The sequence below is a fragment of the Entelurus aequoreus genome, linkage group LG25 (genome assembly GCF_033978785.1).
Source record: "Entelurus aequoreus isolate RoL-2023_Sb linkage group LG25, RoL_Eaeq_v1.1, whole genome shotgun sequence".
NCBI lineage: Eukaryota > Metazoa > Chordata > Actinopteri > Syngnathiformes > Syngnathidae > Entelurus > Entelurus aequoreus.
In genome coordinates this window covers 33,321,734-33,347,054 of record NC_084755.1, presented here as the reverse complement: position 1 = coordinate 33,347,054, position 25,321 = coordinate 33,321,734, and the positions used below count along the sequence as shown (strand labels likewise).

At 39.0% G+C, this 25,321-nt stretch overlaps 1 protein-coding gene across 1 annotated transcript in view; it reads right to left on the bottom strand.

Annotated features, from left to right (window-relative positions):
- Positions 1 to 25,321, bottom strand: part of LOC133642608 (retinoic acid receptor alpha-A-like) — a 71,315-nt gene that overhangs the window by 23,218 nt on the left and 22,776 nt on the right. The window contains exons 2-3 of the mRNA XM_062036898.1: positions 5,028 to 5,182; positions 2,620 to 2,761 (exon numbers count right to left, since the gene is read on the bottom strand). Of these exons, the coding sequence (XP_061892882.1) occupies positions 2,620 to 2,761; positions 5,028 to 5,182 (297 nt within the window). The remainder of the gene's footprint in view (positions 1 to 2,619; positions 2,762 to 5,027; positions 5,183 to 25,321) is intronic.

The window sequence follows — 25,321 nt, the reverse complement described above, 5'->3', positions numbered from 1 at the left end:
GGAGGGGCCGTAGGCGCAAATTGCAGCCACGCTTCCGTCAGTCTACCCCAGGGCAGCTGTGGCTACGAAAGTAGCTTACCACCACCAGGTGTGAATGATTGATGGGTTCAGAAAAACATGTAAAGCGACTTTGGGTACTTAGAAAAGCGCTATATAAATCCCAGGTATTATTATTATTATTATTATTATTTGGCTTTGTAGTCATATTTTTTTTCCTCCTAATTTTTGTTACTTTGCTGAAATTCTCACTAGTGAGTACCGAGGCTCTCTGTCCATGAATCCTGTGTGTTTACTCTACGACCACCGAGACAAAGATTGTAAACGACTGAAAAAGAGGGCTCACTGCGTTCAGTTAATTCCACTATTAAATAAAATTTCTCAGGTACCGAGAGGGATGCAAAGAGTGAGAATAATTTCACCCCGTTTGAAGCGAGAGACGAAGAAAAACACATACCAATACCAATTTATCGATGCCGGAAAAGTATTTAGACTTCATTTCCATTTACCGTTCAATTAATGGACTTATTGACTATCAGCCCAGACCTAGCCTATTAAAACTTTTCCCAAGTTGCAAGTGGCGTTTGTTAGTAGCGTACTGACTGCCTCCACTGGAGCGCACACAAACCTGCGGTTTCCTTAAAGGGGAACTACACTTTTTTGAGAATTTTGCCTATCATTCACAATCATTATTAAAGACATGACGACAGATTAAGGGTGTAACGGTACACAAAAATTTCGGTTCGGTACATACCTCGGTTTAGAGGTCACGGTTCGGTTCATTTTCGGTACAGTAAGAAAACAACAAAATATAAATTTTTTGGTTATTTATTTACAAAATTTGTAAACAATGGCTTTATCCTTTAAACATTGGGAACACTAGAATAATTCTGCCCAAAAATAGAAATAGCTGTGTGTGTGATGGATGTGAGCCACCACTAGGCTGATCAGTGCAACAGCAGGCAGTCATGAATGCTAAGCATAACAATAACATACATATACACACAGGGTCCATTGCCAGGGTTCATGTGGTCAACATGTATTAAAAACAAAGCTAAATAAGATAAGGCTCAGAATGGTTTAACAAAACCTTTCTACATATAAAGTGCTTTTTTTGATTGATTGATTCCTTTATTAGTAGATTGCACAGTACAGTACATATTCCGTACAATTGACCACTAAATGGTAACACCCCAATAAGTTTTTCAACTTGTTTAAGTCGGGGTCCACGTTAATCAACATTAAACTGCCTCAAGTTGTTGCTCAGATTAAATAAAATGACAAAACTTTTCTTCTACATATAAAAAGTGCAACATTAAACAGTTTCAAGTCAACTCAGCCTCTGATTAATTCCCCCCCCCCCCCCCCCCCAGCCTTTAACCCTGGTGACTTGCACTCAATCTTCATGTTTTTTGCCCGAAAAATCAGTTTATCCACATTGTCTGCAGAAAGAAGGAGTGGGTTAAAATCTAGTTTTTAATGCAATATGGTCTTAAATCTGCTGCTATAAAAACATTTGTTATTGCTTTAGCCCTGCCTGACTCGCCGAGGAGAGGCTGCTTGAATGCGGTGTTTGTACGACGCTCGTCTTTTTCTTCGCTGAAGCGATGTTTACTAGGGGGTGGTAACAAGATTCAGAGGACATGTGTGTTCTTGTCTTACATAAGGATTATATATTATTATACATTATTGCGCTAAAGGTGCATTAGAGCCAGAACAAACAGACTCAGAGACAGCTTCTTTCCCAGAGCTGTCACCATCTTGAACTCTAACTTATAATAATAATTCACCCCTATACAATATCCTACACTAATACCCTACTGTGCAATATTACCCTTCGAGTGCAATACGTCCGACACCTATTGTTATTTATTACTCCGGTACTCTTGTCTTGTTCTGTATATTGTACAGTATTTTGTATTTATATCGTGTTCTGTATATTGTACAGTATTTTGTATTTATATCGTGTTTTGTATATTGTACAGGATTGCTTATTATTTTTTATTGGATAGTAGTCTGTTTATTTCAATTGTGTAATTTAATTTATTTTTACCCCATATTTGTTCCCACTACCGCACCTTAAATTGGAGTCCTTAATCTTGTTATATGCAAATATAATGACAATAAAGTCCATTCTATTCTATTCTATTATTTAAAAACTAGGCAAAGGATGAGGCTCAACAATTGTGATTGGTGAACATGTCTGTCACTCAAATGCCGGTGATGGCAGAGAAAAACCCCCAAAACCTCCGCCACTTAATTAAAACCTCAATGTCGCTTAATCGTGCAGCCCTACTTAATAATCTAATAAACATTTTTGTATGTGACGTTGTGTCGTGACATTTTTTATAATGTAATGTGGCTTGGCTTAATACAGGTTGGGAAACACTCTCTTAATATATGTAATGATTTTTGGCCACAGTTGAGGAGTGGATGGGGATGTGTTTACTAGAAACAGCCACCCGGGGGCGCCACGCAACAATGAAATACAGCTGCTGTACAACAAGCTTGATTGGGACATTTGGAGGACGAAAGAACAATTGAATGTGAATGGGACCAGAAACATGTTCATTCTTTTATTCGGCATATCAATAAACTTAAAGAACGGTTATATGAACTTACATTCCTTGGACATTCCCACATCCAGGCATTTCTGCAGCCGACAGGACTGGCAGCGGTTCCTTGTCACTTTGTTTATCACGCAAACTTTGTCCCGATGACAAGTGTATACCATGTTTTTCTGAATGCTCCTCCGAAAGAACCCCTGTAAAAAGATATTACAGATAATGACTTAAATATAAAGCGCTTCTATAAAGAGCTGCTGAGGACTATCTTTGTACAAACCCCGTTTCCATATGAGTTGGGAAATTGTGTTAGATGTAAATATAAACGGAATACGATGATTTGCAAATCATTTTCAACCCATATTCAGTTGAATATGCTACAAAGACAACATATTTGATGTTCAAACTGATAAACATTTTTTTTTTTTTGCAAATAATCATTAACTTTAGAATTTGATGCCAGCAACATGTGACAAAGAAGTTGGGAAAGGTGGCAATAAATACTGATAAAGTTGAGGAATGCTCATCAAACACTTATTTGGAACATCCCACAGGTGAACAGGCAAATTGGGAACAGGTGGGTGCCATGATTGGGTATAAAAGTAGATTCCATGAAATGCTCAGTCATTCACAAACAAGGATGGGGCGAGGGTCACCACTTTGTCAACAAATGCGTGAGCAAATTGTTGAACAGTTTAAGAAAAACCTTTCTCAACCAGCTATTGCAAGGAATTTAGGGATTTCACCATCTACGCTCCGTAATATCATCAAAGGGTTCAGAGAATCTGGAGAAATCACTGCACGTAAGCAGCTAAGCCCGTGACCTTCCATCCCTCAGGCTGTACTGCATCAACAAGCGACATCAGTGTGTAAAGGATATCACCACATGGGCTCAGGAACACTTCAGAAACCCACTGTCAGTAACTACAGTTGGTCACTACATCTGTAAGTGCAAGTTAAAACTCTCCTATGCAAGGCGAAAACCGTTTATCAACAACACCCAGAAACGCTGTCGGCTTCGCTGGGCCTGAGCTCATCTAAGATGGACTGATACAAAGTGGAAAAGTGTTCTGTGGTCTGACGAGTCCACATTTCAAATTGTTTTTGGAAACTGTGGACGTCGTGTCCTCTGGACCAAAGAGGAAAAGAACCATCCGGATTGTAATAGGTGCAAAGTTGAAAAGCCAGCACCTGTGATGTTATGGGGTTGTATTATAGGGACGGCGTGGCGAAGTTGATAGAGTGGCTGTGCCAGCAATCGGAGTGTTGGTGGTTACTGGGGTTCAATTCCCACCTTCTACCTTCCTAGTCACGTCCGTTGTGTCCTTGGGGAAGACACTTCACCCTTTGCCTCTGATGGCTGCTGGTTAGCGCCTTGCATGGCAGCTCCCGCCATCAGTGTGTGAATGTGTGTGTGAATGGGTAAATGTGGAAATACTGTCAAAGCGCTTTGAGTACCTTGAAGGTAGAAAAGCGCTATACAAGTATAACCCATTTATTAGTGCCCAACACATGGGTAACTTACACATCTGTGAAGGCGCCATTAATGCTGAAAGGTACGTACAGGTTTTGGAGCAACATATGTTGCCATCCAAGCAACGTTACCATGGACGCCCCTGCTTATTTCAGCAAGACAATGCCAAGCCACGTGTTGCATCAACGTGGCTTCATAGTAAAAGAGTGCGGGTACTAGACTGGCCTGCCTGTAGTCCAGACCTGTCTCCCATTGAAAATGTGTGGCGCATTATGAAGCCTAAAATAGCACAAGGGAGACCCCCGGACTGTTGAACAACTTAAGCTGTACATCAAGCAAGAATGGGAAAGAATTCCACCTGAGAAGCTTCAAAAATGTGTCTCCTCAGTTCCCAAACGTTTACTGAGTGTTGTTAAAAGGAAAGGCCATGTAACACAGTGGTGAACATGCTCTTTTCCAATTACTTTGGCACGTGTTGCAGCTATGAAATTCTAAGTTAATTATTATTTGCAAAAAAAAATAATGTTTATGAGTTTGAACATCAAATATCTTGTCTTTGTAGTGCATTCAATTGAATATGGGTTGAAAAGGATTTGCAAATCATTGTATTACGTTTATATTTACATCTAACACAATTTCCCAACTCGTATGGAAACGGGGTTTGTAGTTAGAGAGCGTGGAGCAGAAACAATGGTTAACAAGGTAAATACCAATTGCATGTTAAGACATTGTGAGCGTGTGTGTGTGCGTTTATTGGATTAGATAAGGCAAAAGAGGATTAGTGATCCTAAGAGGGTGTAAAGGTCATGGCCTCCACCCTGACACATTATGCAAACACTCTGCCGACTCATGCTCTGTTTAACGGTCTCCACTCAGGTTTTCCAGCTGTAGTCTCCATCAATTCACACTCAGTGTTTTTGTTGCTACCCAGGATGAGAATAGAGATGTTATGATTGTAACAGTTTGACTCACGCTGATGACTGGATGCGTACCTTGCAGCCCTCACAGGCGCTGACTCCGTAATGGTAACCAGAGGATTTATCCTGACATACAAAGCAGGGCTTGTAAATGCGTGGTGGAGGCGGTGGGGACGGGGGGCTTGTGACCAGCAAGTCTTCTCCAGAACTCGTGCTTTCAGTTTCAATTGCTGCAAAACGAAACAAAACAGACCTTTAGTGTGACGCTAATTAAATATTGTCTCAGCGAGGAGTTTAAGCGCCGTTTTTTTGCTTCCTAACTGACTTAAATTGGCTGCCAATGGGGACACATTTAATTATTCAGCTGCAATTGCCTTCGGTTAAGTGCCAGATGGCAAAATACAAGATTGCACCATGTCTCTACAGTGGGCGAAATAATGATTTGATCATTTTACCCTTGAACACTTCAGATTGTTTGGAATGTTTATGTATAAACACGGGGTACTTTCGAAACGGTGCCCAAACCAACCACACCAAAACATACACATTTTCTCCCAAAACAATGCCGTTTTGTTTTTACGGAATTTTGCTTATGAATGCACCTCGCCATGAGTGTGATTGGTGGATAATGAGAAAAGTGTTGCTGGTGTGGAGAGTGACGCAGAAACATACAGTGTTGGGACAGAGCATTACGTTAAGGTCGAATGAAGTTTAATAAGTGCTTCAGACTGTGTACCTTTGTCGGGACGCTGCAATACACAGGATTTTACTAGTAACGCACCTTGCATACCTGAAACAGTAACATCTGAAAGGATTCAGTAAACTCACCAGGGATGTAGATATAGGAACATTTCAAATCACAGTTATCGTGACCAGAATGATCTCGGTTATAATCATTGTCGTGGTATTGTTGAATGTGCTCAAAATGTACTTATACTAGGGGTGTAACGGTACGTGTATTTGTATTGAACCGTTTCGGTACGGGGTTTTTGGTTCGGTACCGGGGTGTACCGAACGAGTTTCTAAGCTAAAGTCTTAACAAGCTGCTTTGCTTCTTCTGCCTCTGTCTCAGCACCCAGCATTGTCCCACCCACACAACCATCTGATTGGTTACACACAAAGCGGTAACGGCCAATCAGCAGTGCGTATTCAGAGCGCATGTAGTCAATGCTTCAGCGTCGAGCAGGTAGGTGTTTAGCAGGTAAGCATCAGGCAGCGGACTATTCCAAATTATAATAAACTCCTCCCAGTCAACTACTAGTAACATCACTATGAGCCCGTTGATGTTCTAGAAACTTTAAACTGCAGCTCAGCTCGCTCGCAGTCCTGGCTTGAGGTGAAGGCTAATTAGCTTTTAGCGTAACATTAGCTCATTTTGCGGTGTGTGTGTGTGTTACAAACAGAAAAGCTTTGAATGGCAGGGTCCCTGCTATCACATGTTGATAAAAATATAACATTTACATGATAAAAAATCAACACAGATGCGGTCGGCGGCCCGGAGACGGAGGAAGTTAAGGTGAGTTCGGCGGCTAGCGCGTCTGCTATCCATCTCTCAGTCCTCCTCGTTGTGTTGCTGTAGTCCGCCGCTAATACACCGATCCCACCTATAACTTTCTTCTTTGCCGTCTTCATTGTTCATTAAACAAATTGCAAAAGAGTCACCAACACAGATGTCCAGAATACTGTTGAATTTTGAGATGAAAACAGAGTTTTTCGTACAGGATTCAATGTGTCCGCATACTTCCGTTTCAACGATTGACGTCACACGCATACGTCATCATACATAGACATTTTCAAGCGGAAGTTTAGCGGGAAATTTAAAATTGCACTTTATAAGTTAACCCGGTCGTATTGGCATGTGTTGCAATGTTAAGATTTCATCATTGATATATAAACTATCAGACTGCGTGGTCGGTAGTAGTGGCTTTCAGTAGGCCTTTAAGACGATCAGTCACGCAGTAGAACACGGGAATAGAGCAGCAGCGACACTGACTCCATTAATGACGACTTCGACGAGACGGAGCCGGGCACGTTGGATGTTTGTTTACATTACTGCTGCAGCGTGGCGGTTAAGGGGTTTAAAAAGCCTCCTCCACATCCACGGCCTGGATTACAACACCCGCCTGGCAGCTACGCAGTCTCTCTGGGTCATGACACGACTTGAAAGTGTGTACTACCACAAAAAAAAAAAGGCCAATGCAGTCAGTAGCCCGCAAGATGGAAGCAATGTGGAGTTAGTGAATAAATCCATGCACCGTGTAGATTGCTATTACGAGCACCGGAGCCCACAAACAGACATCGGTAACGCCCCTGGCCATGCACAAGCAGCACAACAGACGCCAAAGCGACGCAACTCTTCTCGTGTCTCAGTTACCGAGGCGAGGCGTGTTTGATGTGAGCTGGGGAAGCGTGCAAGAAGACACCCGGTGTGAACTTGCTTGTTTCCGCCACATAACTGAATTAAAGCCCCGTGTTGGGGGTAAAAAAATTTTTTTTTAAAAGGCGAGCGCCGCAGATTCCGTGTGTACGTTTGTTTACTAGGTGGTGCATTCATCCATCACGCACCGTTGCAAGGCGCAATGTTCATTACGGGGAAAAAAAAGCAGCGACTGTACATGCAGCCGTGCATGTTGGATGCCGTATCCGCCCAACTGTTTAATTCGGACACTGAAGAAGAAGAATTCGAGGGATTCGTGGATGAGGACTAACTTCATAAAGTGAGCTTTACATGTTTATTTTATGTGTTGTGTTGTGTGACATTAACATTTGAGCAACGTTGAGTTATTGATATATTGTTATTGCTCTGCACTATTTCGAGTATTACTATATTGTGATTGCACTAACGTTTGATTTACCGTAACAGTATCACTGTTTTTTACGTGTTTATTGAATTAGGGAAAAGTTCCCCTCCACTATGTGATATAAATGTTGCACTACATGTTATACCTTGCTGCTGTTAAAAGATAAACAAAACACCACGTCACTGACTTTACCTCGGGGAAAATAATAAAACAGCTGTTTATTCATTTTGGGAGTAACCAGAGTTGTCAGAACGCTGGTTTGTAATCTATTAATAAAGTTTGACTGACCTATCTGACTGTTTTGTTGACATTCCCTTTAGCGCAGCTCCATCTAATGCAGGGGTGTCCAAACTTTTTCCACTGAGGGCCGCACATGGAAAAATTAAAGCATGTGGGGGCCATTTTGATATTTTTCATTTTCAAACCATAACAAAATATATGCATTTTTTATTTATTTTACCTTTAGGTGTCCCGGGGACCATAAAGGGTCTCAGTCATTAAAATGTTAAAAATAAGTCAGATTATTATTATTTTTTAATTATTTAACGCTTACAGTAAATCTCTATATCAACTTCAAGTTGATATAAAGTAATACAAATTAAAAAAAATGTTTTATGGCTTTTCTGTCAAAACCAACTTAGTTTTTTTATAGTAAAACTGAAATATCAGTGTTTCCCACACATTCATTTATTTGTGGCGGCCCGCCACGAAAGAATTACGTCCGCCACAAATAAAAAAAAAATTAAAAAAAAAATATATATATTTTTTGTCCTGTCCAGCTTCTCAGGCAAATCATATAGTTGATGTAGATGCCCATATAGGCTGTTGAGATTTACTTTACAAAAGAGAAGTGTAGGATACTTCTCTTGTTGCCTTATTTGTATTTGACCACTACTGTTTTCTGTTTATTTGTTACTGAGTGTGGCAGGACACCTCTGCCTCTGTTTCACTTTATGTTGCTGGTAAATAATATGGTTGTAGTAGTAGGCTAAAGTTAAATTATTTAGTATGCACTAATTAAAGGGGCAGAGCTTTAAGAGACATTTTAGCTTTTATATTTTATAAGATATATTTTTTGTAAGAACCACAATTAACAAATATATTTCAGTGAATAACTTATTGTTCAAATCTGTATATAAATATATACATAAAGTGTTGTAATTATATTGTAAAATGGATGAATGGATGGACGTTTAAAACAAAACTGTAATTATTAATTAGTAAGTATACATTTTTTTAGCCTTTTTAGAGAAAATCATATCATTGTAGTAAATTATGCAAATTACTCGATGATGTCATGGTGACCACGCCCATAGCCACGCCCCCACCGCCACAGGTATCTTGGCAGTTTATGGGAAACACTGAATATGCAGTATTTAGTAATTAGAGCCCTAAAAGATCAATAATGCAGGACACCATTGATTTTAATTCTTTCATAATTTTGAATAATCACAGTGAAAAGATAAATAAAAAATCACCAAATATATTTGGGATCCAAAAGGTGCCCCACTCATAAAGTGATACATTTTTATTAGGTTTTTCTTTTACTTTCAACACTTAAGTTACGAGATCAACTTCAAATATATCTGTCGATTTTATGCTGGAACTATTATTTTGTTTGTTTTATGCGCTTTTGTCAAAGAAAACTTTGATGTTTTTATATGACTACTACACAATATATGCAATATTTACCACATAAAACATTTTAAAGTGAAATATTTTAAGTAATTGGAGCCCTGAAAATAATTCATTATAACATGGATTTTTTGTCATTATTATTATTTTTTTTAAAATGGCAAAAAAAGAAAAATGAAGAAAGACAAAAGAAAAAAAAAACAGCCTGCATGGCAGCTTTTGTGTCAACATTGCAACTTTTTCTCGTTAGATTTCACCTCATTCCACTTTTTTTAATGTTCTTTTTTATTTTTACAATAGAATTTCCAGAATGTGTGGCGGGCCGGTAAACAATTAGCTGCGGGCCGCAAATGGTTCCCGGGCCACACTTTGGACACCCCTGCTCTAATGGATGCATAGGTGCGCCTTATAATCCGGTGCACCTTATATATGAACAAAGTTTTGAAATATGCCTTTTCATTGACGGTGCGCCTTATAATCCGGTGCGCCTTATAGTGCGGAAAATACGGTATTGTTTTAGTACGTAACACCTACATAAATTGGCATTTTTAGAGAAATAATGCAACAACTGGAAAAGTCAAAAGTAAATTTTAAACACTTCCCACACAAATTATTGTTATGTAATTATGTTAAAAAAAAACAAAGACTACGTTATCGGTTTTAAAATTAGAGCTTGTGGTTTGAGAAACATGCTTCCGTACCTCGTCAGCACACAGTGTCGAACCGCAGCAGACTGACCTGGCAGCACAAACTAAGCGGGCAATATTTGCTTCCACAGAATTTGGTGACTATTCACCTGTAAGTAGAAATTGATCAACAGTTTTATGTCAATTGTGTTGCGTTAGAATTTTAATTTGTTAAATGTTTGTACAAGTTTAAACTGGTCACAATGCTAATTTTCATTAGCCTGTCAGTGGGTTCATCCAATGTATGTTAGCATTAAGCTAAGCGAAAGAGCCAACCTTTACAGCAGAGCCATATCACTCCATTTCTGTGCACTCTGCACTGGCTTCTGGTCCATTTTACAGTTGATTTAAAATTTTAGTTTTTAAGGCTGTTTAATGGTGCTGCTCCGTCCTATTTGTGTAAGCTCTTAAACATCCCATTAGTAGTAACGCCCTCGTAGAGCTCTACAGTCTGCCAACCAACAGCAGCTGGAGGATCCTCAGTCCATCAAATATATGTAAACAGATATGAACAGTGGGGAAATCGGTCTTTCTCCATAGCTGGTCCTAGTCTTTGGAATACTCAACTACAGCCCATCACAGATTTACAGTTGTCAATATAAACAAGTATCGAGTACCGTATTTTTCGGACACTGCCGATGAGCGGGTCTTTTCAGGTCTATTTTCAAACCAAAAAGCTCACCGGTTTATAAAGTGCATCAAAGTGGTCATATAATGATTTTTTTCCCCTACATTTAAAACACCTCCTTGTGGTCTACATAACATGTAATGGTGGTTCTTTGGTCAACATGTTGCATAGATTATGTTTTACAGACCATCTTCAAGCAACTCTTTCTTCAGGATGCACTGTTTTGTGGGCGCTCTTATTTACGTGGTTCCAATTCCAAAGCGTCTTCTCTCTGTCATCTTTGTTGTACCAGTAGTTTTTAGCGCTGACATAGCGAGTCTACTGACAGATATAAGTTCAAACCATACATCACTTCATATTAGAAATGGCAACAGCGGAGGATCAATGCCCCACAACAAGAGGATAGCGGAAAAAGAAGGCACTTATTGACTACAGCGCGGACTACAATGGCGGACGCGCGCACATTTTCGGGACTTCTGCAGATCCCAACTACACAACAGCAGGTACCAACAGGTAAGAAAAGTTGGTTTTGCATAATATTAAAAACGTCAGATAATACGTCTACTAATAGGTGCCATTTTGGTGTTCTTATACACACCATAATAATACCCGTATGTTTGAAGCACAGTACGTCTGACTACGGTAGCCATAATGCTCCAACAATCCATCTACCGGAGCGGCTTCGTAGCTTACCAAAGTCGTATTAAAACATTTTGACAGGTTTTTGAGCGCCGTGTTTAATGTTTTTATATTTTCAATGAAACATCAAAGTTGTGGTGTTCCTTTCTTACAGGTACTTGCGAGCATCCTTTATTGAACAAGCGTCAACTTGCAGTCCACACATATCTCCTATGTGTGACTGCCATTTACTGGTTTGATTGATTGATTGTGACTATTATTAGTAGATTGCACAGTGAAGTACATATTCCGTACAATTGACCACTAAATGGTAACACCCGAATAAGTTTTTCAACTTGTTTAAGTTGGGGTCCACTTAAATTGATTCATGATACAGATATATACTATCAAATATATACTATCATTATAATACAGTCATCACACAAGATAATCACATTGACCTATTTACAATCTGGGGTGTGGAGGGGAATGGATATTGGAACAGTGTAGGTCTGACTTGGTAGGATATGGACAGCAAGTAGTAGTAGTAGTTGTAGAAGGAAGAGAGAGAGAGAGAGAGAGAGAGAGAAAGAGAGATCAGAAGGCATAAGAAAAAGTATCTGCATTTGATTGTTTACATTTGATTATTAACAATCCGGGGAGAGTGTTAGTTTAGGGTTGTAGCTGCCTGGAGGTGAACTTTTATTGCGGTTTTGAAGGAGGATAGAGATGCCCTTTCTTTTATACCTGTTGGGAGCGCATTCCACATTGATGTGGCATAGAAAGAGAATGAGTTGAGACCTTTGTTAGATCGGAATCTGGGTTTAACGTGGTTAGTGGAGCTCCCCCTGGTGTTGTGGTTATGGCGGTCATTTACGTTATGGAAGTAGTTTGACATGTACTTCGGTATCAGGGAGGTGTAGCGGATTTTATAGACTAGGCTCAGTGCAAGTTGTTTAACTCTGTCCTCCACCCTGAGCCAGCCCACTTTGGAGAAGTGGGTAGGAGTGAGGTGTGAGGTGTGGTCACACTAATCATTACACCACGTACCAAATAAAATGGCTTTAAGTGCTACTTATAGTCCAAAAAATATGGTAATTTAAGTTGCATATTACTTACGGATACAAAGTCTCCGAGGCAGAAGTGTATTAGAAAGTATCCTGTCCGCATCATTCAACTTACTGCGTCATGCGCGGAACTTAAAAAATTATTGTGGCAAAAACACAATTATCAGTCCACATCAACTTAAAGACAGCATAAGTCTATTCCATACATTTATAAATAAGTAGGTTATTTCACACCTACCATTGTTCTTTGTTTGAGTAATTTCGTTTGAGCAAACATTTTCTAACATTCCACACTATAATATAATACAAGTATGTAGGGTTTGTGTTGATATCGTATTGGATCAATATTGGTATTGGCCAATGTATCGTATTGGAAGTGAAAGTGTATTACATCCCCGATAAGTACATTTTATAGTGACGTTATATTGACACAGCACAGGCCACATAGATTGATGTTCTGTGGAAAACACTGCAGAACAGTGTACGGTTGCCACTTGGTACAACCAAGAAAAAAGGTGAGGTCAACACCATTTGAGAAGTGACTGATTCTAGCATATGATCAATACACCCAGTGAATAGATCTTAACTGCATTAAGGGTGTCTGGTGCGGAAAGAAGATGAAAATATCCGGCCCTGTTGTCTACCCAACGTGTAATCATTGATCTGTTCACTTGCATCCGCATTTCAAGTGCCCCTCAATCATGGCACTGATGGGCCGTGGATGAGAGACTGCAATAAATCTTTGATATCACACCTCATAAAATGTTGGCCTTATTAAAGATACCATTCATTATGTTCGGTGGCAGGTTGAGAAGGGGGATGGAAGAATAGGAACAAGTGAGAGATGGAGGGATGTAACGGTTAACGGTAGTATGATAAACCGTTGTAAAATTCCTAACAGTCGGTAATACCGGTTTAATTTTTTAATTACCGAAAAACCGTCACTTATTAATGCGCTTTAGGCAACACTGCCTACTTCCTGGAAACAGAGTCACAGCAGCCCTGGCGCAAGTTTAGCTGGAAAAAACATGGCAGAACCAAACTACACAGACTTTGCTATGGAGATTTTCCCTCTAAGTAGTATTTTCCTTCGCTTCATTTCCGTGGAGTCTCTGCGTGCGTTTAAAAGCGCATTGTTGTTTTTAGATGGCGACAGGTGTGGACAATATTGGAGACAGTCTCATTAATCTCACACTAACAGTGTACAGAGAAAACTATTTGACATTGCTTTCATTTTCTCAATACAACGTCCCTCAACTGTGACTGAGAGTTAATGACATGCAGAAGGTGATGTGTCGCGAACATTGCCACAACTTGTTTATAAAGTCTTTAGTTTGTTTACTGGGATGATCACTCGTCCATTATTTAACTGCAAACTGTATCAGTGTTCAAATAACATCAATACTAGCTATAATGTTTTGTCATCTCATCAAATTGAACGCAGGCTGTGAAAATTGTGTATTCGATGTGAGAGTTATCACTCCTGTTTATTTTTGTTGGCCAAATTGTTGCACCGAACCACATGGTGTTAGAGAACAACAAAGCTTGTTTATCAAGACTTTATCCTAATTAGCCAAACTGCTTTGTGTTTTATATTAATATCAAAAAGTAAACACCATGTTTTTTTTTTTACATTACTTGTGGGTTTTTTCATGTCACAAAGGCATCACCTTAAAAAACAGTCATGTGACATAGCATTTTGTTAATGTTTTATTGTGTATAGTATATAGTACATAGGACATATTTCTGTCCTAATTCAGCGTGTACATGTAAATGTACATAACTTAAAAAAATACCTCTCTCTATCAAAATGTAAAAACAGAGATAAAGGCTTCAAGTAATGAGAAACAGCAGACGTATTGACACTATTAATGAACAAAAAACTAATATTTGTCCTAAAATATATTGATAACGTTTATCTATAGGCTTTTTATTAGACATTACAAATTACATGATGGCGTCTCGTTCATGCCCCACCCTAACTCAGTTTTGCCTAACGTAATCAATAATCGTGATTTCAATATTGATAAAAAAATAATCTTAATTATTATCGTGCATCCCTATGCATACGACTAAATCTCATACATGAACACTATTTTAATCTATATGGACAAAAAGTGCAGTTACGTCTCATGGCCAACAGGTGCCACCTTGCATAATTCTTACTTTTTTTTAAATTTTATTTTTTGTCTCTAATGTCCATAAAGTCCTATCTTGCACGATTTTCACATTTATTTAATGCTTGTGTTGCTTTCATATGCACATTCCATTTCTACTTGAGGCCCATGAAATCGTGTTTTTATCTACCATATTGTTTCTTTTACAAAAGGAAAACATTTTGAATGGGTTTGTGTTTTTTAAATAAAACTTGGTTAAAAGATTTAAGTTAAAGTACTTTTTGAAAATTTTGAGCACATTTAAAAATACCGCGATAATGATAACCGTGATCATTTTGGTCACGATAACCGTGATAAGAAATGTTCATAGCGTGACATCCCTCCAGAGATGTTTTCTTTGAAGTCGTGCAAAACAGTCGGTGTGTTCAGGACAATTGGTAGAAGAGAATTTCAAGTATGGAGGGAGAATGTCATATTTGCATTGTTTGATTATAGGTAAAGAAAAACAAACGACGAAAAACTATTTTGTGATAAGAAATATTGATTTGATCACTGTAGTATGTATGTAGGGATGAGAATCAAAAACCGTTCTTGTTCAAAACCGGTTCCCAGTATACCAATTCCTTGGAATCGCTTGCCATTTTTCAAACGATTCTCTTAACAATTCTGGCGGGCGGTAATGACGTCATTACACAACATGTGTCGGGATGATCCACCCACCCCTGTTTTCATTCTAGGGCTCTAGCTTTGCGGCGAGTGTAAGCCATTTTTCATTTTGTTCGCACAGTTGCACTGGATGCGACGCGTAGCGCTGTTATAGTGAATGTGGGGGTATGTGACTGGTTCAAGAAGAGGGCTCTCCCTAGCTATTCTTCGCCCTCTAGTCAGTTTTATTTGCCGCCATGCAGGCGAGGATTGGTGACTTGAATTTTTGACTCAATGTGGAGGGACATAAGCCACACTAATAGCAAGGGCGCTACTTTGCTTTGACGGCGCGTTGCAGTCAAATTTGCAGTATTGTCATCAACACACATTATCACGATAAGAATAAAATCTTTATCGTTGACCAAATTGATATAATTTATATCTTGACCAAATTTACCGTATTTTTCGGACTATAAGTCACAGTTGTTTTCATAGTTTGGCCGGGGGTGCGACTTATACTCAGGAGCGACTTATGTGTGAAATTATTAACACACTACCGTAAAATATCAAATAATATTATTTAGCTCATTCACGTAAGAGACTAGACGTATAAGATTTAATCGGATTTAGCGATTAGGAGTGACAGATTGTTTGGTAAACTGCCAAGATACCTGTGGCGGTTTTGGCGTGGCTATGGGCGTGGTCACCATGACATCATCGAGTAATTTGCATAATTTACTACAATGATATGATTTTCTCTAAAAAGGCTCAAAAAATGTATACTTACTAATTAATAATAACAGTTTTGTTTTAAACGTCCATCCATCCATCCATTTTAAAATATAATTACAACACTTTATGTACATATTTATATACAGATTTGAACAATAAGTTATTCACTGAAATATATTTATTAATTGTGGTTCTTACAAAAAATATATCTTATAAAATATAAAAGCTAAAATGTCTCTTAAAGCTCTGCCCCTTTCATTAGTGCATACTAAATAATTTAACTTTAGCCTACTACTACAACCATATTATTATTTACCAGCAACATAAAGTGAAACAGAGGCAGAGGTGTCCTGCCACAGTCAGTAACAAATAAACAGAAAACAGTAGTGGTCAAATACAAATAAGGCAACAAGAGAAGTATCCTACACTTCTCTTTTGTAAAGTAAATCTGAACAGCCTATATGGGCATCTACATCAACTATATGATTTGCCTGAGAAGCTGGACAGGACAAAAAAATAAATACAAATAAAAATAAATGTTTTTTTTTATCTTTGTGGCGGACGTAATTCTTTCGTGGCGGGCCACCACAAATAAATGAATGTGTGGGAAACACTGTTCTATATGTTATAGTTATTTGAATGACTCTTACCATAATATGTTACGTTAACATACCAGGCACGTTCTCAGTTGGTTATTTATGCCTCATATAACGTACACTTATTCAGCCTGTTGTTCACTATTCTTTATTTATTTTAAATTGCCTTTCAAATGTCTATTCTTGATGTTGGGTTTTATCAAATACATTTTCCCCAAAAATGCAACTTATACTCCAGTGCGACTTATATATGTTTTTTCCCTTCTTTATTGTGCATTTTCGGCCAGTGCGACTTAAACTCCGGTGCGATTTATACTCCGAAAAATACGGTATACACAAATTGAGAAAAACAATTTAAACAGTATGCAATTTTAAATGGCATTCACAAAAGAGCTGTTCTGTGTGGGAACAAAGCACAGCAGGCTGACGTACTCAATCTATGATTTTATATTTGTAACTTTCTAAAACATATTCAAACTCGCCTGGACCGAGCCTAATATCGTCATTGTGCATGTTTTGCTGCTCTGAATTGTTGTGCCAAAGTAACCATTTCTTTCCAATCAACATCAAAACCTTATAATATAGAACGTAGAACTTTTCCTTTACAACATCTTAATGTTCGTCTCAAACCCTCTGTTCTTTTGTTTTTCTTCAGAGACGTGGCAATGATAGAGTGTGACATATCCAAAGGTCATGACCTGTCAGATTAAAAACACAATTCCTCTGCTTCTCCCTCTTTCCCTCTGCCTCCACTAACCTCTAACCTAACACACACAAAACACACACACCTCCCCCTACCTTGGCAACCATACCAGACATTCCATTATTCAGCTTCCCTCTGTTGACCGGTTCCCTTTGAACGTAGGGGAAGAGCTCAGGGAAATGGGCATCTTGCACAAACTCAATCTAATCCACTGTGTTCAACAGACACTTTAATCATAGTGTGCTTTCTCCTTCTGGCAGAAAATGTAACACTTTTTAAAGAATGTGACGCATTTCTGAAAGCTCTCACAATACTTTAGGCTGGGGTTCTTATGTGGTAGTTGCACTGCCAAAACAACAGAGGTACCTCTAGAGATGTAACGATATGAAATGTTCTAATCATGATTAGGGCTGCAACTAACGATTAATGTGATCATCGATTAATCTGTCGATTATTACTTCGATTAATAATCGGATAAAAGAGACAAACTACATTTCTATCCTTTCCAGTATTTTATTGGAAAAAAACAGCATACTAGCACCATACTTATTTTGATTGTTTCTCAGCTGTTTGTACATGTTGCAGTTTATAAATAAAGGTTTATTTATTTATTCATTTTTTAAAATGTTTTTAAAAAAAAAAAAAAAGCTTCTGCGCATGCGCATAGCATAGATCCAACGAATCGATGACTAATTTAATCGGCAACTATTTTTATAATAGATTTTAATCAATTTAATCGATTAGTTGTTGCAGCCCTAATCATGATTATTGTCACCATCATGGTATTGTTGAATGTACTCAAAAAGTACACACTTATAACCAAGTCTTATTTGAAAAATGAAATACAATAAATAAATAGCCACACAGTATAATGTTATATGACAATATTATCCTGGCTACTTAAGAGCCATATCATTTTTAGTTGAGTGTTTAAATATGTTTATCTTCTACGGTTTTAATGTGCTCCTCCCTGAGCTGCTACCTTACCGTTGTGGAGGAGTTTGCGTGTCCTTGGAGCTATGTTGTCCGGGGCTTCTATGCCCCTGGTAGGGTGTACCATGAGAAACAGATCCCGGGTAAGAGACCAGCCTCTGAATTGGCAAACAGGGGTGGTGGTTCCTCTATTTAAAATTATCGTGGGATCACACTCCTCAGCCTTCCCGGTAAAGTCTATTCAGGTGTACCGGAGAGGAGGCTACGTCGGATAGTCTAACCTCGGATTCAGGAGGAGCAGTGTGGTTTTCGACCTGGTCGTGGAACTGTAGACCAACTCTATACTCTTGACAGGATCCTTGATGGTGCATGGGAGTTTGCCCAACCAGTCTATATCTGTTTTATGGACTTGGAGAAGGCATTTTCCCGTGTGCCTCGGGAAGTACAGTGGAGAGTGCTCAGAGAGTATGGGTTATCGGACCGCCTGATTGTGGCAGTCCGCTCCCTGTATGATCATTGTCAGAGCTTGGTCTGCATTGCCGGCAGTAAGTCGCACCCATTTTCAGTGAGGGTTGTACTCCGCCAGGGCTGCCCTTTGTCACCGATTCGGTGTACAATTTCTATGGACAGAATTTCTAGGCGTAGTCAGGGCGTTGAGGGGATCCGGTTTGGTGGCAGCAGTATTAGGTCTCTGCTTTTTGCAGATGTTGTGGTCCTACTAGCTTTATCTGACCAGGATCTTCAGCTCTCACTGGATCGGTTTGCAGCTGAATGTGAAGCGACTGGGATGAAAATCAGCACAATCAAGTCTGAGTCCATGGTTCTCGCCCGGAAAAGGGTGAAGTGCCATCTACGGGTTGGAAAGGAGATCCTGCCCCAAGTGGAGGAGTTCAAGTACCTCTGGGTTTTGTTCACGAGTGAGGGAAGAGGGGATCATGAGATCGACAGGTGGATCGGTTTGGCGTATGCAGTGATGCGGACCCTGTATCGGTCTGTCGTGGTTAGGAAGGAGCCAAGCCGAGAGGCAAGGCTCTCAAATTTACTGGTCGATCTACGTCCCTACCCTCCCTTATGGACATGAGTTTTAGGTCATGACCGAAGATCATGGGTACAAGTGAAATAAGTTTCCTTAGTCGGGTGGCGGGGCTCTACCCTTAGAGATAGGGTGAGAAGCTACGTCATTCGGGACGAGATCAGAGTAAAGCCACAGCTCCTCCACATCGAGAGGAGCCAGATGAGGTGATTCGGGCATCTGGTCAGAATGCGCCCCGAATGCCACCCTGGGGAGGTGTTTCGGGTGCGTCCGACCGGTAGAAGACCGCGGGGAAGACACAGGACATAATGGAGAGACTATGTCTCCCAGCCGGCCTGGGAACCCCTCGGGATCCCCCGGGAAGAGCTGAACAATGAAGCTCGGGAGAGGGAAGTCTGGGGTTCTCTGCTTTGGCTGCTGCCCCGGCGACCCAACTTCTGATAAGCGGAAGAAGATGGATGGATCCACCATTTTACACTGTAAAATGGTGGATACTTATTTCGAAGTTAAAGTTAGATACATAAAGTGTTGATAAATTGAGCTTTTATTTAACAAATTGGGAGAACTAGCTGCACTTCAAAACATATACGTCGAGATAACTGTAAGAACGACTGATTGACTAAAAGGTAAATCCCTATCATTGTCACTATTAAAATTTTGTAAACATGTTCATTGTGGTATAGTTACCCACAAAATTAGGCCATTTGGCTTGGTAGTTAATTTGAGATAATCTTAGCTGTAAATACAATACTTCCGTCAGTTATATATCATACTTTGAGGGAGACTGAGGGAACAGAAGTGTTCAAAAAGCAGGTTTTTACATTTGAACAAAAGAGCCTTAGCAAAAGGCAAAAAGTGAAGTTTAGGAGCATTAGTCAAATAGGAGTAGTTGTTCCCAGGAAGAGCTGATTGCTATGATTGCACAATAGGATGAGCAGACAAAGGCAAAGCTAATGAACGTTGATAGGGAAAGGCGATGAGGGCACAAGATAAGATGTGAGTGCAGGTAAAGGCAATGATTAAGACTATTATACGGTGAGGTTAAGCTGATGATGTTGTAGGGCAAGGAGAGAGACAAGATTTGAAATCAAAGTCAGGGTCAAGAAGGTCAAACCAGCCACAGAGTCAATGAATGAATGACCACGAGCCTCTATTGGAACAGTAAGGCCCCGTTTACACTAAGCTGGATAAGGTTATCCAGGGTAAATCACACCTAACCTTATGTGTCCACACACAACAATGCCACCGTTTAAGACCCCTACACCCCTTCGTCCGCCAGCGAAACGCGACCTAGTACGCATGCGCGGAAAACGCGCACGTCATAGTCATCTCCAGTGTTGCTTTGTGTGCAAGTTCTTAAATTTAACTTATCTGAACAATATCCAGTGTTGTGGTATTTCAATTAACTGGAATCCAGTGTGCTGTGGGGCCCTATTGGAGTGAATCACACCTGAGCCATCATAAATTAATCAAATCTTTATTAGACATGTAAACAATGTGATGAAGAACATTTTACATCAATCAAACTAGGGATCTAGTTATCTGGTCAGGACACTCCTCACTCTTTTGCTTTCACCTTCATTGTCCATTCGTATAGCTGTTCTGTTCTTGGCTGTTTCAGTCGTTCAAATAGAGCGATAGGAAAGAGCTTTCATAGCGTTCCGAAAGAAGTCCTTCATAAAAATAATAGGGTGAGGAAAAAAATTAAAGTGCGTCAAAGGAAATGGCTCTTAAAAATATCACTTTCATCATCTTGTGGAATACATGCTTGTGTCTGCAGCGATCACTTTGTAAAATGTTTGCTTGAACATTTGATTTGTTTAAGAAACTTTTTGTGATGCAATCAAGTTTATACTGTACTATATTAGTAGTGTTTGATAGCAGAATTAAACGTAAAGAAAGGAAAATATTAGGGGTGTGGGAAAAAAATCGATTCGAATTCAAATCGCCCTTCTCACGTTGTACGATTCAGTATAGATTCTCATTTTTCAAAAATCTATTTTTTAATTTAATTTAATTTATTTTTTAATTTTAATTATTAATCAATCCAACAAAACACAGCAATACCATAACAAAGCAATCCAGTTCCAAAACCAAACCCGACCCAGCGACACTCAGAACAGCAATAAACAGAGCAATTGAGAGGACACACAAACAATCCAAAAGTAGTGAAACAAAAATAAATATTATCAACAACAGTATCAATATTAGTAACAATTTTAACATAGCAGTTATTAAAAATCCCTCATTGACATTATCATTAGAAATGTATTTAAAAAAATAAATACAAAAATAAAAATGAACAATAGTGTCACAGTGGCTTACACTTGCATCGCATCTCATAAGCTTGACAACACACTGTGTCCAATATTTTCACAAAGATAAAATAAGTCATATTTTTGGTTCATTTAATAGTGAAAACAAATTTACATTATTGCAATCAGTTGATAAAACATTGTCCTTTACAATTATAAAAGCTTTTTACAAAAATCTACTACTCTGCTTGCATGTCAGCAGACTGGGGTAGATCCTGCTGAAATCCTATGTATTGAATGAATAGAGAATTGTTTTGAATCGGAAAAATATCGTTTTTGAATCGAGAATCGCGTTGAATCGAAAAAATCGTTTTATAATCGAATCGTGACCCCATGAATCGATATTGATGCGAATCGTGGGACACCCAAAGATTCGCAGCCCTAGAAAATATATTGCATTAGTTTGTGTTTATTGTGGTTGATATGCCTAAATATAACTACGAAGACCTGCTTGTGCAAATAAACTAAGGTCATGTTAAATCATAGTAATAAATATTGTGATTGTTGGTCCAATCCACCGTATTTACACCGTCAATTTTCATAACAGAAACTAAAAGCTTAGTTGTTGTTGTTCTGCAGGAAAGCCAAGTGCTTTATTCGACACGGATGACCACAATATAACGTCTTTGGTGATATTTGTAAGCATCAAGAAAATATCCTTAATAGTATTAATAAACTAGATCAATACATCTCTTGTAGGCTCAACAGCATATACTGAATCTTGATAATGCTAGCAAACATTGCTGAACAACAGGGACATATTAAGTTAAATAATGGGACAAAATATACTTCACATCATAAAAACAACTGCAGACATGAATTGTAGATGAGACTAATATTTGTAGCAAAAATCAACTGCAAACCAACTTATCCTTTTTATAAGTAGCGTCACGATCACAGAAGCACGGCTCTCGTTATGCCAATCAAATACTTCACTTAGAGATGCACGAATGAATCCAACATTGTCTTTAACGGTTTATTGTAATTTGTGGACCTCTCCACATGATGCATCTCCAATCTTTTGTGGTTTTTTCTTCTTCTTTTTCAACACGTCTAAAATAAATATTTACAATACAAACAGCAAAAAGTTTGTTTGTTTTGCTTTTCATGGTTTTTTTTACTCACTTTGTGTCCATCCATCCATCCATCCACTTTCTACCGCTTGTCCCTTTCGGGGTCGCGGGCGGTGCTGGAGCCTATCTCAGCTGCATTCGGGCGGAAGGCGGGGTACACACTGGACAAGTTGCCACCTCATCACACATCCCATGTTATTCCTCTAACATATAGCGTCCATTACAATTACATTCACATGAGCCATGTCTAATTATGCAACTCCGTCATTTAGAAACTTCTAGCAACTTTTCGGAAAGCCAATAGCTAGCCCCAGGCATGGCAAACCCCAAAATTGAAACCCTGCATCGTTTTACTGCATTTCCTCAAGAATCAAAATACAAATATGCAGCAATTTGGATTTTGATTCTTCTGATGTCATATTTGATACTCTTAACTAACAGAGCAGCTGCAGTAATTTAATGGATGCCAGGTCAAGTGCTTTTGTATTTAATTAACAAGGGCTGCATCAGCACTTTCATAAAAAAGGTAAGTTATTGCATTTAAAGGCCTTCTGAAATGAATTTTTTTTATTTAAACGGGGATAGCAGATCCATTCTATGTGTCATACTTGATCATTTCGCGATATTGCCATATTTTTGCTGAAAGGATTTAGTAGAGAACATCGACGATAAAGTTCGCAACTTTTGGTCGCTGATTAAAAAAAGCCTTGCCTGTACCGGAAGTAGCGTGACGTCGCAGGTTGAAAGGCTCCTCACATTTCCCCATTGTTTACACCAGCAGCGAGAGCGATTCGGACCGAGAAAGTGACGATTACCCCATTAATTTGAGCGAGGATGAAAGATTTGTGGATGAGGAACGGGAGAGTGAAGGACTAGAGTGCAGTGCAGGACGTATCTTTTTTTGCTCTGACCGTAACTTAGGTACAAGCTGGCTCATTGGATTCCACACTTTCTTCTTTTTCTATTGTGGATCACGGATTTGTATTTCAAACCACCTCGGATACTATATCCTCTTGAAAATGAGAGTCGAGAACGCGAAATGGACATTCACAGTGACTTTTATCTCCACGACAATACATCAGCGAAGCACTTTAGCTACGGAGCTAACGTGATAGCATCGGGCTTAACTGCAGATAGAAACAAAAGAAATAAACCCCTGACTGGAAGGATAGACAGAAAATCAACAATACTATTAAACCATGGACAATGTAACTACACGGTTAATGCTTTCCAGCCTGGCGAAGCTTAACAATGCTGTTGCTAACGACGCCATTGAAGCTAACTTAGCTACGGGACCTCACAGAGCTATGCTAAAAACATTAGCTATCCACCTCCGCCAGCCAGCCCTTATTTGCTCATCAACAACCGTGCTCACCTGCGTTCCAGTGATCGACGGAGCGAAGAAGGACTTCACCCGATCACCGATGCGGTTGGCGGCTAGCGTCAGATATAGCTATCCAAGTCAAAGTCCTCCTGGTTGTATTGTTGCAGCTGCAGCCAGCTGCTAATACACCGATCCCACCTACAGCTTTCTTCTTTGCAGTCTTCATTGTTCATTAAACAAATTGCAAAAGATTCACCAACACAGATGTCTAGAATACTGTGGAATTTTGCGATGAAAACAGAGCTTTTTGTATTGGATTCAATGGTGTCCGAATACTTCCGTTTCAACCATTGACGTCACGCGCATACGTCATCATACATAGATGTTTTCAACCGGAAGTTTCGCGGGAAATTTAAAATTGCACTTTATAAGTTAACCCGGCGTATTGGCATATGTTGCAATGTTAAGATTCCATCATTGATATATTAACTATCAGACTGCGTGGTCGGTAGTAGTGGGTTTCAGTAGGCCTTTAAGAAAGGTTTTGGAGAAAAATACAGCAGTGCTGTCCATGTGGCTCTTCCCCTCAGTCTTCAATAGATAAGCTAAAAGTGATGTTAAAATGTTTGTGTTTATCAATTTCTTTCATCATTTATATGTATTTGACATTGTTTTCTGCATGTAAAACTATACTTATTTTCTATAAAAATGTGTTTTGTGTTATTTTTAGATGTATGGACCGGAATAATTGGATTTACATTTTTTCTTATAGAGGAAAATATGCTTTCGGAAAACACATTACTAACTAAAAACTGAGACGCTATTGTATAGTTTTTTTTTATGTGGTAAAGGAAAAAAGGACTGTTTCCCTATTTCAGTCTTGTGAGTCACAGGATAGGTTACTTTTATTTATCCCACAATGGGGAAATCTGGGCAACTTTAGCGAGCACTTTTTAGAAGTTCACAGTAAACCAAGACTTGCGGAGTTGATTGACATAGACAGGACCAACTTAAAGGGGTTCCACTGTTCATAATACAGCATGCTAAGACACACAGGAATAACAACCACTCATCCACCTCTTTTTGACATACAGTACAGGCCAAAAGTTTGGACACACCTTCTCATTCAATGGGTTTTGTTTATTTCCATGACTATTTACATTGTAGATTGTCACTGAAGGCATCAAAACTATGAATGAACACATGTGGAGTTATGTACTTAACAAAAAAAGGTTAAATAACTGAAAACATGTTTTATATTCCAATTTTTAAAAAATAGTCACCCTTTGCTCTGATTACTGTTTTGCACACTCTTGGCATTCTCTCGATGAGCTTCAAGAGGTAGTCACCTGAAAGGGTTTTCACTTCACAGGTGTCATAGTTTTGAGGCCTTCAGTGACAAACTACAATGTAAATAGTCATGAAAATGAAAAAAAATGCATTGAAATGAGAAAGTGTGTCCA